This window comes from Galeopterus variegatus, unplaced genomic scaffold (assembly GCF_000696425.1).
Source record: "Galeopterus variegatus unplaced genomic scaffold, G_variegatus-3.0.2 Scaffold164, whole genome shotgun sequence".
Taxonomy (NCBI): domain Eukaryota; kingdom Metazoa; phylum Chordata; class Mammalia; order Dermoptera; family Cynocephalidae; genus Galeopterus; species Galeopterus variegatus.
In genome coordinates, this window is record NW_007726275.1 from 752,167 (window position 1) to 764,541 (window position 12,375).

Below are 12,375 nucleotides of genomic sequence, written 5' to 3' on the forward strand. Positions count from 1 at the left end.
CCCCAACATATCAGCCCACGGCAGGATAAACTACAACTCCCAGGGGGCCACGCGCCGGCTGCCTGGCCGGGGGTCTGAAGGGGAAAGGGGTGAGGGAGTATTTGGAGAAGCTGGGGCGAAGCAGCGGGGGTGAAGTGGAGAAAAGGGGTATTGGGGGGGGCACCAGGGAACGACAGGACACCCAGAAGACGGCAGCGAACCGACGTGGGGAACATAAGCGCGAGCCGCGGAAGAGCCCGGGCGGGGTCTGGGCGAGGGCGCGGCCCGCAGGCGGGACCGGGCTGCGTCACCGGGCTGCGTCACGCGGCGTGGGCGGGGCCGCAGGGGGTTGTCCATCCGCGGCAGGCACAGCCCCCGCAGCCTCCTCGCGCCGGGTCTCGCGGTCTCAGCTCCAGCCTCCTCCTCCGTGCCGTCGCCGCCGCCCCAGCCGCCCGCTTCGTGGGTCGGTCCCTCCGGCACACGGGCTCCAGCCGCGCCGCAGCCGCCCTCCTAGCCCTTCAGGCCGCCCCGGTCTCCTCCTCCGGCCCGAACCAGCCTGCGAAGATGGTGGACCGCGAGCAACTGGTGCAGAAAGCCCGGCTGGCCGAGCAGGCGGAGCGCTACGACGACATGGCCGCGGCCATGAAGAACGTGAGTGTCTCCTCCCCTCCCCCCGCCTCCAGAGACGCGGTCATCTGCGTGTAAGGCCCAGGGGCTGGTCGCCTGTCGCGACTGCAGAGTGGCCTTTCCATCTCACTCAGTGAGGAGGGTGGGGAGGGTCCCGATAGCGATGGGGACCCGGGTTGTGACGCGCGTCTCCCCAGCGTCCCTGAGGCCCAGCGGCGCTGCTTACGAGGCCCTCCCCGGCCTCGGGCTGGGGCGGGGTCTTGCAGAGCTGGTTTTGGGAGCGGGGTCTCTGGGTCTGCAGGGGACCTGAACGGGGGCTGTGCGCATCCTTTGTGCCCCACTTCCCCTCCTCCCAGCCTAGGCGTGGGGGCGGGGGACCGCATGGATGCGGTTCCTCTTTCTCTCCCTGGTGTCTGGGCGGCGCCTTTCCCATTCACTCAGCAGGTCTCCCAGTTTTCCACCCCCACCCCCCCAATCTTCCTTGCTGCCTCTCCTGATAGATCTTTTAGAACCTCCCCGGGAAAAATGTAGGCTCTAAAACCTGGGCTCAGTGGTGCAAAATCGAAACCTCTTTGCTCACGTTTTTTTAACAAAAGGCTTCTCCTTCTCTATTTCCGTAAGCAAGTCCTTTGGCTTTTAGGAAGGAGGAACGTTTGTCTCGCTAGCCTTTTCGTTAATTGATCTCAACATGTCATTTCCATTTTCCTTATTGTTTTTGTATTGAAAAGGGTATGTATTGCCTTTAAAATAAATGCTGCGGATTTAGCTGACTGGTTCAATTTGACGTATGCCGTTTCTTTTTTGAATACAGGCACATGTCTGTGGAAATTCTTATAAGCTTAAAAAATATTCTGTCTGATCTGATATTGCAAACAAAGCGGTGGTGGGAGGCAGTATCAAGTCATTCCAGAAGATTCTGCATTTGTCATATTGCAGAGAGGCTAGATTGGGTGGAGGCTGGGAGGAGTTATTTTAAAGAGGAAAAAGTCTTTTTTTAAGAAAATTTGTTTTGTTAGATACATATGAGCCTTTTTTTTTTTAAGCTAGTGTATCCTTATGCTGATGAAAAGAGAATACTGATCTTCAGTTGTCGCATTTTGTCTGGGATGCAGATTCCTGCCTGTGTTGCACCATTTTGTCAGTAACACTATATTTATCTAATGGGTTGTCAGCCAGTTTGATATTACAGGAAGGGGGGAAGTAGTGAATATTACTAAATAAAACGTGGAAAAATTAATCTAATTAATGAATTAGGTTGCTCAGTGTCTTAATATTTAACTTCCTGCCTTATGTAACAAAGGTTTTAGAATACATCTCCAGTGTGATGTGGATGCAGAAGTGTACTTTACATGTTAAATCTTTGAAATGAAATATTGTAGGTATTAATTTCTGAATGACTTTACTGGTTCTTAGAAGATGACAATGTTGATGCCTTTATATTTAAACAGGCTACATAGCAAAAAAAGGTTTTTGTCTTATTAAGGAACAGAATCTGTTCTGAAATTGGGAATACTGCTGTATTAATATATTGCTACAGTTACTATCTTATAACGTTTAATGGGAATGATATGTTATGCTTTTAATAGATAATCAACATTGGAAATATCTTTAGTTCGTGTTACTTAGGCTCTTCTAATTTTTTCCTTATTTCTAGTTTCACAGGAAAGCGAGTGACCTCGCACCTATATCCATAGCAACCCAGTGATGTCACACACAATGACACAGAGGCTGCAATGCACCTAAGGGCTGGTAGGGAGTATGCAAATGGCATTTGTCCAAGGTAATGCAGAAATTAGCGGATAAACCAGGTGGATAAACCAGGTGGAATCGACTGCTTCGTCTTCCACCAGATAAGAGTTGTTCCAAAAAATAAGAATTTCATTTATTCTTAGACATCCAAATCAGTGACCTCTAGATATGCCATGTTCACCTTCTCTAGTGTCTCACAAAAGTTTATAAGATACTTTCATACTTTTAAACATTTGTTTCATTTATTTTAAAAACTGGACAATTATGGAATAAAAGTAGAAATCTTAATGCATAGTGCGGAGGTGGGATGTATACTTGGGTTTATTGCAAATAATTAACTTGGCAGATTTTAACAAAAACCTTTAAAAAGTGATGACTTCCTACTGGGTTATTTTCAGTAACTGTTAGGGAATGAGAACGTATTACAAAACATTTTAGGTCAGGATTTGGGAAGATTGTCTTTTGTTATATTCGTGCTTCTGCTCCCTGACAGAGTATGGAGGAAAGAAAAGTATTTTTTATAAAAATACGTGTTTTTTTTTCAAACCTGTTTACTGTGACTTTGAGCCTTACCTCTTACCCTCACTTTCCTCCTCTGTAAAATGGGGCAATACCTACTTGAAAAAGCTGTGAAGATCAAATAAGGAATGTAGTAGGTGCTCCAAAATGGTAACTATGTATAGAACTGTTTCCCTGTTAATAAAAGTCATTATGGAGAATTTGCAAAGTGCAAAGAAACAACTTAGTCTTATGCAAGTGAACTCTGTGTTGTGTGTCTGTGTGTGTGTGTGTTTTAAACATCAGTAGCTGTACAAGTGAGCTCTCTTTTAGGGCTGAAATCATCCTGATGACAGAGGGATTAAAATTTATTTGCATTTAATGAAATTATCTTAGTAATAGCACTGTTGGGATCTTTGCATGGTAATAGTTGTATGTGAATGATCAGGATAGAGATAACAAGCAGTATTTTGAAAAGGAGGAAAGAGGAAACATCTTTTAGGATGGATGTGTAGTCTTGCATTTAAGGGGAGAGTGAACACGTAGATGTTTTTTACTTGTTAGACAATTCTGTCTCGTCCTTTGGCTTTTAATAGCCTTTTGAGAAGTTAAGTTAATGTTCTAAGTAGGCTACTGGTACTTACCTCGGGGGAGAAAAGGTTCTGGGCTACTAATTTTGTTGAAGTTACTGGGTTAAGCAATTTAACTCAGTTGGGTAGGGGGGAGAATGGATGGCAAAAGGCTATCATAATTATATATATTAAAAATCTTCTTTGTAGAATCATTAGATTTTAAAATTCTTACTATCTTAAATATTTCATTTTTCCTCCTAGCTCTTCCGGGAGGCTAGATCAATAGCCATTATCACTAATGGAGTAATGACTCTTCTTTGTAGAATCATTAGATTTTAAAATTCTTACTATCTTAAATATTTGACTTTTCCTCCTAGCTCTTCCGGGAGGCTAGATCAATAGCCATTATCACTAATGGAGTAATGACACCTCTGTAGACTCTTCGGAGGTGGAGTTCTGCCAACCATTATTCCGAGAGTCATGTGTTTTGAATTGTTCTCTTTGGGGTGGAAAGAATACAGATAACAGTTTGCTTTTTGTGTTACCCTTCACAATAACTGCAATGAATATTAAGTACTTTTTCTAATTATTTTTTTAAATGTCATATCTTTTGAAGTCTATTGAAATAAAAGATGTTGCTAAATGTGCATCCTCATTACAGTCCTCTGGATTAATTGCAGACCCTGCATAGGAATTCATCTCTAGTGCTGGGGGGGGGGGGCGACCTTATTTATTATTAGGCCAAACTCTAAGTTATTGAAGAGTGGAGAAAATTATTTTGTTTCTATTAAGATAAAAGTCACATAGCATAACATTAACATAACAGTCACGTACCATAAAATTTTAAATGTACAATTGAGTGGCATTTAGTACATTCACAGTATTGTGCAACCATCACTTCTACCTCTATCTAGTTTTTAAAAAATTGAGAAAATGGTATTTTAAAAAAGTGATGCTGGTCTGGACTAGAGCTGGCTGGATTTCAAAACATGATTACCAATTCAGGAATGTGTCAATAATGAACTGCCCACAGCAGCTCACAGCCAGTGATAATTGGTTTTCCCTTTGTCTTTGTTTTCAAACATCTGAACCTTTTTAGTATAAATTGTAAAAAGGGACTTGACTTTAGCTAGGTTTGTATTGTATTTCCATTTAAAATTATAGAACTTAAAAGCCATATGATGTTCACCCAAATAAGTAACAATTTAACTGAAATCCGAGTGAACCATTAACTGGAGATTATGGAAATTTTGCTGGTGTTTTTGTGACTCATTTTCAACCCCAAGGCTGAGTTTATTATAAATGATTTCCCTGCTGTGTGGTAGTAGTCCCTAATGAACACTGCAGTATTGAGAGTGGTGAGCCATTCAAGCATGGTATTCTAAACTGACGGGACTCCAGCATAAGATGTTAAATGTGTTGTTTTGGGGCCGGCCCATGGCTCACTCGGGAGAGAGTGGTGCTGATAACACCAAGGCTACGGGTTCGGATCCTATATAGGGATGGCTGGTTTGCTCACTGGCTGAGCGTGGTGCTGACAACACCAAGCCAAGGATTAAGATCCCCTTACTGGTCATCTTTAAAAAAAAAAAAAAAAAATGTTGTTTTGGTTACCAAAGTGCTCTGAGGCCATCAGGAGCTGAATAAGAGTGAATGAGAGCTATTTTCTCCCTTTCTTCTCACCCCCAATATCACCAACCCTAATCTTTTATCTGGTAGGGTATCTTGTTCCTATTAGATTCCACAGGACGTGGAAGAAAAGCAAGGACCACTTTGTATATTTAATAGTCAAAGGAAAACAACTTTTTAATTTTATTTTTGTTTTTTTTATTAATATAAACCACTATCTTTTATTTTGCTTTCTTTTCTAAGCTCTGTTTTTTAATGCTATACCAGGTATTCCCATCTGTTATTATGTAGGGACTATGTTTTGATTAACTACCCAGCGATATCATCTTTCTTTAAATTGGTACTTGTAAATCTTTGAAATTTTGACATTTTACTAATTTATAAATTTGAGTGGTAGAAAACTAGTTACATGAAATCAATAAAAATTCCCAAAAGAAAGCTTTAATTTTAAGAGAAATGGTTAAATAAATGATTTTGCATGATTTTGCAAAAATTCTTTTTTTTTTTTTTTTTTTTTTTTAAAAATGACCGGTAAGGGGATCTTAACCCTTGGCTTGGTGTTGTCAGCACCACACTCAGCCAGTGAGCGAACCGGCCATCCAATATGGGATCCGAACCCGAGGCCTTGGTGTTATCAGCACCGCACTCTCCCGAGTGAGCCACGGGCCGGCCCGATTTTGCAAAAATTCTTAATTTTTTAAATTTTTGACAGCTGGCTGATACAGGGAGTAAAAATTGTAAACTTTGTTTTAAGATATAATTTTATTCTTTATTTGCACCCATCTTGTTATCTAACTGAGATTAACGATGATGATAATAGTGATAATTTATTGAGTCTTACTAATGGCAAGAAACTGTTAAATGCTTTTAAATATCTTATTTCTTTTCTTCCTCAAAGCAAACCTGCATGGTGGGTACTATTTTTATTTATTTGTTTGTTTATTTATTTAAATTGTAAATCTTAAGACTGTTTGCTTGAGTCTTCTTTTGTCTTTTTAAAGAATTGGCAAAGTCTAAGCCACATTGCCATCAACACTTCACTTGTAAGAAGGGTGTGTCTCACAGAAATAGATTTTTCTTTACCTGAGTTGAATACTGCTCATGTGCTCTATAACATTGTTTGGTTGTGAGCAGGTGAATAGAAAAGGGAGTGTTCTTACACTATAAAAATACAGATTTTTGGGCCGGCCCGGTGGCGCACTGCTACAGTGCGCCGCTTGGGAGCGTGGCGGTGCTCCTGCCGAGGGTTCGGATCCCACATCCAGACCGGCCGCTCACTGGCTGAGCAAGGTGCGGGCGCAACACCGAGGGTTGCCATCCCGTTGCTGGTCCCGGTCCGGTACGGGTGCGACACTGAGGGTTGCAATCCGTTGCCGGTCACGAAAAAAGACAAAAAGGAAAAAAAAATAGATTTTTAACATGACATTAAAAAAATAAAAGTCTGGGCCAAGCCCGTGGCACACTCGGGAGAGCGCGGCGCTGGGAGCACATGTAGGGATGACCGGTGCACCACAGCACTCACTGGCTGAGCGCTGTGTGGCCGGTCTCAAAAAGGACACACACACACACACACACACAAAAAAAGTACAAATAAACTCATTGGTCTAATCCTCTTAATCTTTGGAGACATGCCTTATCTTTGGAGAAATGCAATGCCAAACTTGCTGCATAGGACTCAGGTGCTCAGCTTTTTCTCTCTTAATAATTCTGTTACTAGAACAAGGGTGTCCAGGCTGAGAATATGACAGTGACAGCAATGGCCAGCTGGACATGTAGTGACAATAGCTGAAGAGCAGTCACTTGTCCACCCTCCCCTACAAGCTGAGTGTGAATAGCAGCTGCAGTGGTACAGAGAAGCGAGAAATGGCTAAGAGGTTACAAGAGAAAGGCTTTAAAAATTCAAGTTTCTTTTGAAGCAGTAGAGATCATTTACATTTCTTTGGCGTTCTAAAAGGCATTATTAATATGATACTTAAGCTATCATATTTAAATAGCCTAGACCTAGGAAACAAAGTTACCTATGGTGCTGGTTCTTTAAGGATGTAGAAATAGGCTTATAGTTATTTTTGTTTTGTTTTGTTTTGTTTTTTTGCCTGAACTTTTCCCGTATAGTACTCCTTTGTAGCAGCCTAACAGGAAATAGTGAAGGAGTATGTCTTTGCAGTGGAAGTTGAAACTAGGTTGAAAAAATGACCCTATCCAGAATGGCAAGGAGAATTAACAGGATAGGAGGATAAGAACAGCAGAAAAGGGCATTCTAAGGCAGGGGAAGCTTGTGGGGACAAGTTGAGTAGAGAAGGAATGTTCTAGAATATCTTGGATTTTGGGGTGCTGTGCTTTTCTTTTCTTTTTCAAAAGATGACTGGTAAGGGGATCTCAACCCTTGGCTTGGTGTTGTCAGCACCACGCTCAGCCAGTGAGCAAACCGGCCATCCCTATATAGGATCCGAACCCGCAGCCTTGGTGTTATCAGCACCGCACTCTACCGAGTGAGCCACGGGCCGGCCTGGGTGCTGTGCTTTTCTAAGAGAGTCTATAGTTTTTGGAAGGCTATTATCAGTAGAACTAACTACTGAAGACAAATGTCTGTGGCCTTTGGCACTCTAGAAAATTTGGGGGGGAAAGGATGAGAATCTCATAATGATGTCCATGCAAGGATATTTTCGTCATGCATCTTTCTGCAGTGTTGAGCGTTTTGTACCATGCCCTTTTCACTTGGCATTATTTCAATGATGTATTTTCTTCTGTCATTAATATTTTCAGTAGCTGAGTAATCCTGTAGATGTGTTATAATTTAATTACTTTTTATTTAACATTTAGGCTATTTCCAAATTTACATTATAAATACTGCTGTGGGGCTGGCCCGGTGGCGCACTGCTACAGTGTGCCACTTGGGAGCGCAGTGGCGCTCCCGCCGAGGGTTCGGATCCCACATACAGACCGGTTCCCGCTCACTGGCTGAGCGAGGGGCAGGCGCAGCACCAAGGGTTGCGATCCCGTTGCCGGTCCCGGTCCGGGCGCGACACTGATGGTTGCGGTCCGTTGCCGGACACGAAAAAAAAGACAAAAAGGAAAAAATAAATAAATAAATACTGCTGTGGATATTTTTTGTGGCTAACGCTTCAAACACAAATTATATTCTAAGACACAGACCCAAAAGCAGAATTGTTAGAACAATAGCAGAGAATAATTTTTAAGGCTCTTGAAACCATCAGTAGTACTGGGTATTACCTCTTAACAGTTTTTTTTTTTTTTTAAAAGATGACCGGTAAGGGGATCCTAACCCTTGACTTGGTGTTGTCAGCACCATGCTCAGCCAGTGAGCGAACCGGCCATCCCTATGTGGGATCCGAACCCAGGGCCCTGGTGCTATCAGCACCGCACTCTCCCGAGTGAGCCACGGGCCGGCCCAGTTTTGAAAAATTTAATTGTTTGAATAGGTTACTTTAGAAAGTTCATAGAATGAACTTGTTTTTCAGGTTCTGTTTTCTAATGAACTTTTGTACCCTTGTATATATACATGGTTCAAAATTTGAAAGGCACATTGCCCTTCTGCTCTTAGAAAAATTATGTTGAAGGGCCGGCCCCGTGGCGCACTCGGGAGGGTGCAGCGCTGGGAGTGCAGCGTCGCTCCCACCGCGGGTTCGGATCCTGTATGGGAATGGCCGGTGCGCTCACTGGCTGAGCACAGTGCGGGCAACACCACACCAAGGGTTGCGATCCCCTTACCAGTCACGAAAAAGACAAAAAAAAAAGAAAAAAGAAAAATTATGTTGAAGCAGAAGGAGAAGGCTTGAGACTAGCTTATTTGAGGTAAGGCTGCATCTCCCTTTTCTTCTTTCTTGTGGTTGGAATGATTACCTTTTTTCCCTTAGCTTATCAGCACGGGAGTTTTGACCTATTCTGTTTCTGACCTGAGCTGGTTTACCCCTACTTAGGCAACCTGGTGGTCCCCTGCTCCCAGGAGGTCACCATTTTGATGCCGAACTTAGTGTGGACACCTGATTGGCATAGTGCCCTACAGCCCAGAAATCTTGGGCTCAAGCAATCCCCCTGCCTCAGCCTCCAAGTAGCTGAAACTATAGGCATGTGCCAAGCCTAGCTTTCTTTAACTAATGGAAACTATCAAACATACAAAATAAAGATGAATATACCCAGCTTCACCATTTTTTAGCATGTTGGCCGATCTTATTATGTCTGTGTACTTTGCTGCTCTTCTGGCTCCCTTTGGGATTATTTACCATTTTGGAAGATGGCATTTTATCTCTCTAAAATTACCCTTTATTTGCCACAAATGCTTACATTACCAGCAAAATCTCTTTACATTCAAATTTGACAACCTCAGAGTGTAGTTTCTTACTGAAAGCGTTTAATCTAGATGACAGATAATTTAATTCTTCCCATGAGTTTAAGAGGATTGCTTCCCTTCAGTTGACATCTGAGTGCTGCCTGCCAACAGCCTTTACTCTCATGAGGGGGACGAAAGCCTGGGTGGGTTGTGAGGGGGCAGAGGAGATGATGGGGCATCTGTGGGTTAGGGGAAGAGTTCTGTCATTGCAGGATGGTTCTGGCCCCCTTTCTTGCCTTTTTTGTCAATTCTGTTAGTTCTGGCTATTACCAGTAATTTGATAGAAGAGCTAACACCCAGTTGGGGGCTGTGTGAATAAACCAGTTTTGCTGTTGTTTGGCTTTGTTGCCTGCTAAACTTTTTCTTTTTTTTTTTTTTTTATAAGAGGATCTGAACCCTTGACCTTGGTGTTATTAGCACCATGCCCTAACCAAGTGAGCTAAATTGCCAGCCTCAGGCATTTAAACAAAATTTTTTTTGCCCTCAGAATGGGAGTATTCTCTACGTGTGTGTGTGTGTGTGTGTGTGTGTGTGTGTGTGTCCGTGTGTGTCCGTCCGTCCGCGCGCGTACCTGTTGTATATACATATAAATAAAATACTGTCTGGGCCCAGATGCCTGGGTTAGAATCCATGTTCAGAAGTGTGGAGCTGACCAATTTAATGATATCAGTAATTTAAGTGGGTATGCTGCCGATGAATTTATTTTTCATCATTTGACAGTCCTGCAGAAAAAGACTTGCTTTTTGGAACTAGATCTACTTATTGAGGAAGGAAAAACAATATGGTAAACTTCAAACAGAGCTATAGTAATATTGAATTTTTAAAACTTGTGTGAAATATATGTCTATTATTTAGAACTATGGCACATCAGTTCTCAAAAACACTTGCTGAATGAATTAAAACTAGTTCTTATTTTGGATTTACGAGTACTCTGTTGTGTTTTGGTATTGGTTTTCTCTGGTCATCTGGCTTGCTATATATATGTATGTGTGTATACATATTAAAGTAATGGCTAAAGACTAACTTTTTAGTAAGTGTTTATATATGTTATAAAAAATTTAGTACCATTATTTAGTGAGCTGTTGCAGCATAGTATTTACTCTGAAATATTGACGAATTAAAGCATCTGGACCACAATGAAAAACTTAGGGTTTGATACAAAATGTTTTATACCTGTTTTGTAGATTTCTGCACTTACTAAAGTCTTTTTGTGAAGATAGAAGATCTTAAACTGTTAGATAAAATATTGCAGTATAATTTGACATTTACTTTGGGAAGTGTTTTCATATATGTATCACATTTAATTTCTAAATCTAAGGTTCTTATTTTAAAAGGCTTTTTAAGTTTTCAAAAAGGAGTCATGGGTAAAATAGATATTGCTGTTCATTTAATTGTCTCAATCTGTTTTTATTAATTTTAGTACATGTTTCATTTGCAGAAGCATGGAAGATCCTTCAGACTACGGCATATTTAATAATTTTTGCATTTAGTTGACCTTGAGATGGCGGTATATAGTCTAAATTTAAATACAGCAGAGCAAATTTCCTTTAGGACAGTCCAGAGATACTATTCAATACAAGTGTAATCTGGTTTCTTTAGAAAACATCATTTGGTCCCTTTATTGTAGTGTGTTTTAAGTATCATGTAACAAAAGAGAACTTGAGATTTAACATGAGGAGGTGAGTGCTGCAGTTTTGCCTTTGGAGTCTTATAGATATTGCCAGGAGGTCGAAGGATGCCAGTCAGAACTGAAGTGTATACCTCACTCAAAAAAATAGACGTGGGAGGAAGGCATAACCTTGGAACATGTTTTGAGAGGATTCAGGTGAAGATCAAAAGAAGAAAAGAGATGCTAATTTTTTATATTTTATGTAAGGTATTTTCGTAGACATTTGAATATTTTGTAGACATTCTAGGCAGGTGAAAGAGATGAATGATACTGATCCAAAATCACTCAGGGAAGATACAGTTGTGGTGGAGGCATTATTGAACATTCGTGGGAATATTCATTCCACCAAAAAAAGGTAAGCATCAGCATGGTGTGCAATTAGGGAGGGACACTGGACATCAGGGAGGGTTTCCTAGAGGAAGTGGTGCCTGACCAGGGTCTTTTAGGGGGCCTTGAAAGGGGGAAAGGTTGGAGGAAGGAATAAGCAAGCAGAAGGAATAGCATGTGTAGTTTCAGGATGTAGAAGGAGCAGAATCTGGTGTGCAATTTGTTTATTCACAATTGGCTGCATTCAGGGAGTGCTGCAGTGGCATGCATTTGAGGGAAGAGCAGGACATTAGTCTAAAGAGGTTAATAGGAACCAGTTCACAAAGGGTGTTGTGGAGTTTGGGTTTTAGGAAGAGGACCATAATCTAATTTTTTTGGTCTGGTGAGATCATGGGCAGCAATGTGGAAATGGAACAAGAGGACAGTGAGGCAGAGAAAGGAAGACTGATTAGTAGAGGGTTGTAGGGGTCTAGTCTTAGCCAGGCTAGTCTAAGAACTGGAGAATATAATATCCCATGCCTTGTAGAACTTACATTGTAGTAAGAGTTTTCTGTGCCCACTCTTCCCCAGGGTTTCACATTCTGACTTCAACTCTACACTTTTTTTTTTTTTTTTTAAAGATGAGCAGTAAGGGGATCTTAACCCTTGACTTGGTGTTGTCAGCACCACGCTCAGGCAGTGAGCGAACCTGCCATCCCTATATGGGATCCGAACCCGGGGCCTTGGTGTTATCAGCACCACACTCTCCTGAGTGAGCCACGGGCCGGCCCAACTCTACACTTTCCTTAGGTGACCTTATTATGCATGGTTTCAACGAACCCGTGGCCTTGGTGTTATCAGCACCGCACTCTACCTAGTGAGCCACGGGCCGGCCCAACTCTACACTTTCCTTAGGTGACCTTATGCATGGTTTCAGCTCTCATGGGTAGAAGACTCTAAATCTTGGGTATAAGAGTGAAAGGGCCAGGTGGTTGGAT

The 12,375-nt window shown here is 42.0% G+C and overlaps 1 protein-coding gene across 1 annotated transcript in view; it reads left to right on the forward strand.

The window, feature by feature from the left end:
* Positions 1-347: 347 nt before the first annotated feature.
* Positions 348-12,375, forward strand: part of YWHAG (tyrosine 3-monooxygenase/tryptophan 5-monooxygenase activation protein, gamma) — a 28,848-nt gene continuing 16,820 nt past the window's right edge. The window contains exon 1 of the mRNA XM_008594571.1: positions 348-630. Within this exon, the coding sequence (XP_008592793.1) occupies positions 544-630 (87 nt within the window). The 5' untranslated portion in view covers positions 348-543. The remainder of the gene's footprint in view (positions 631-12,375) is intronic.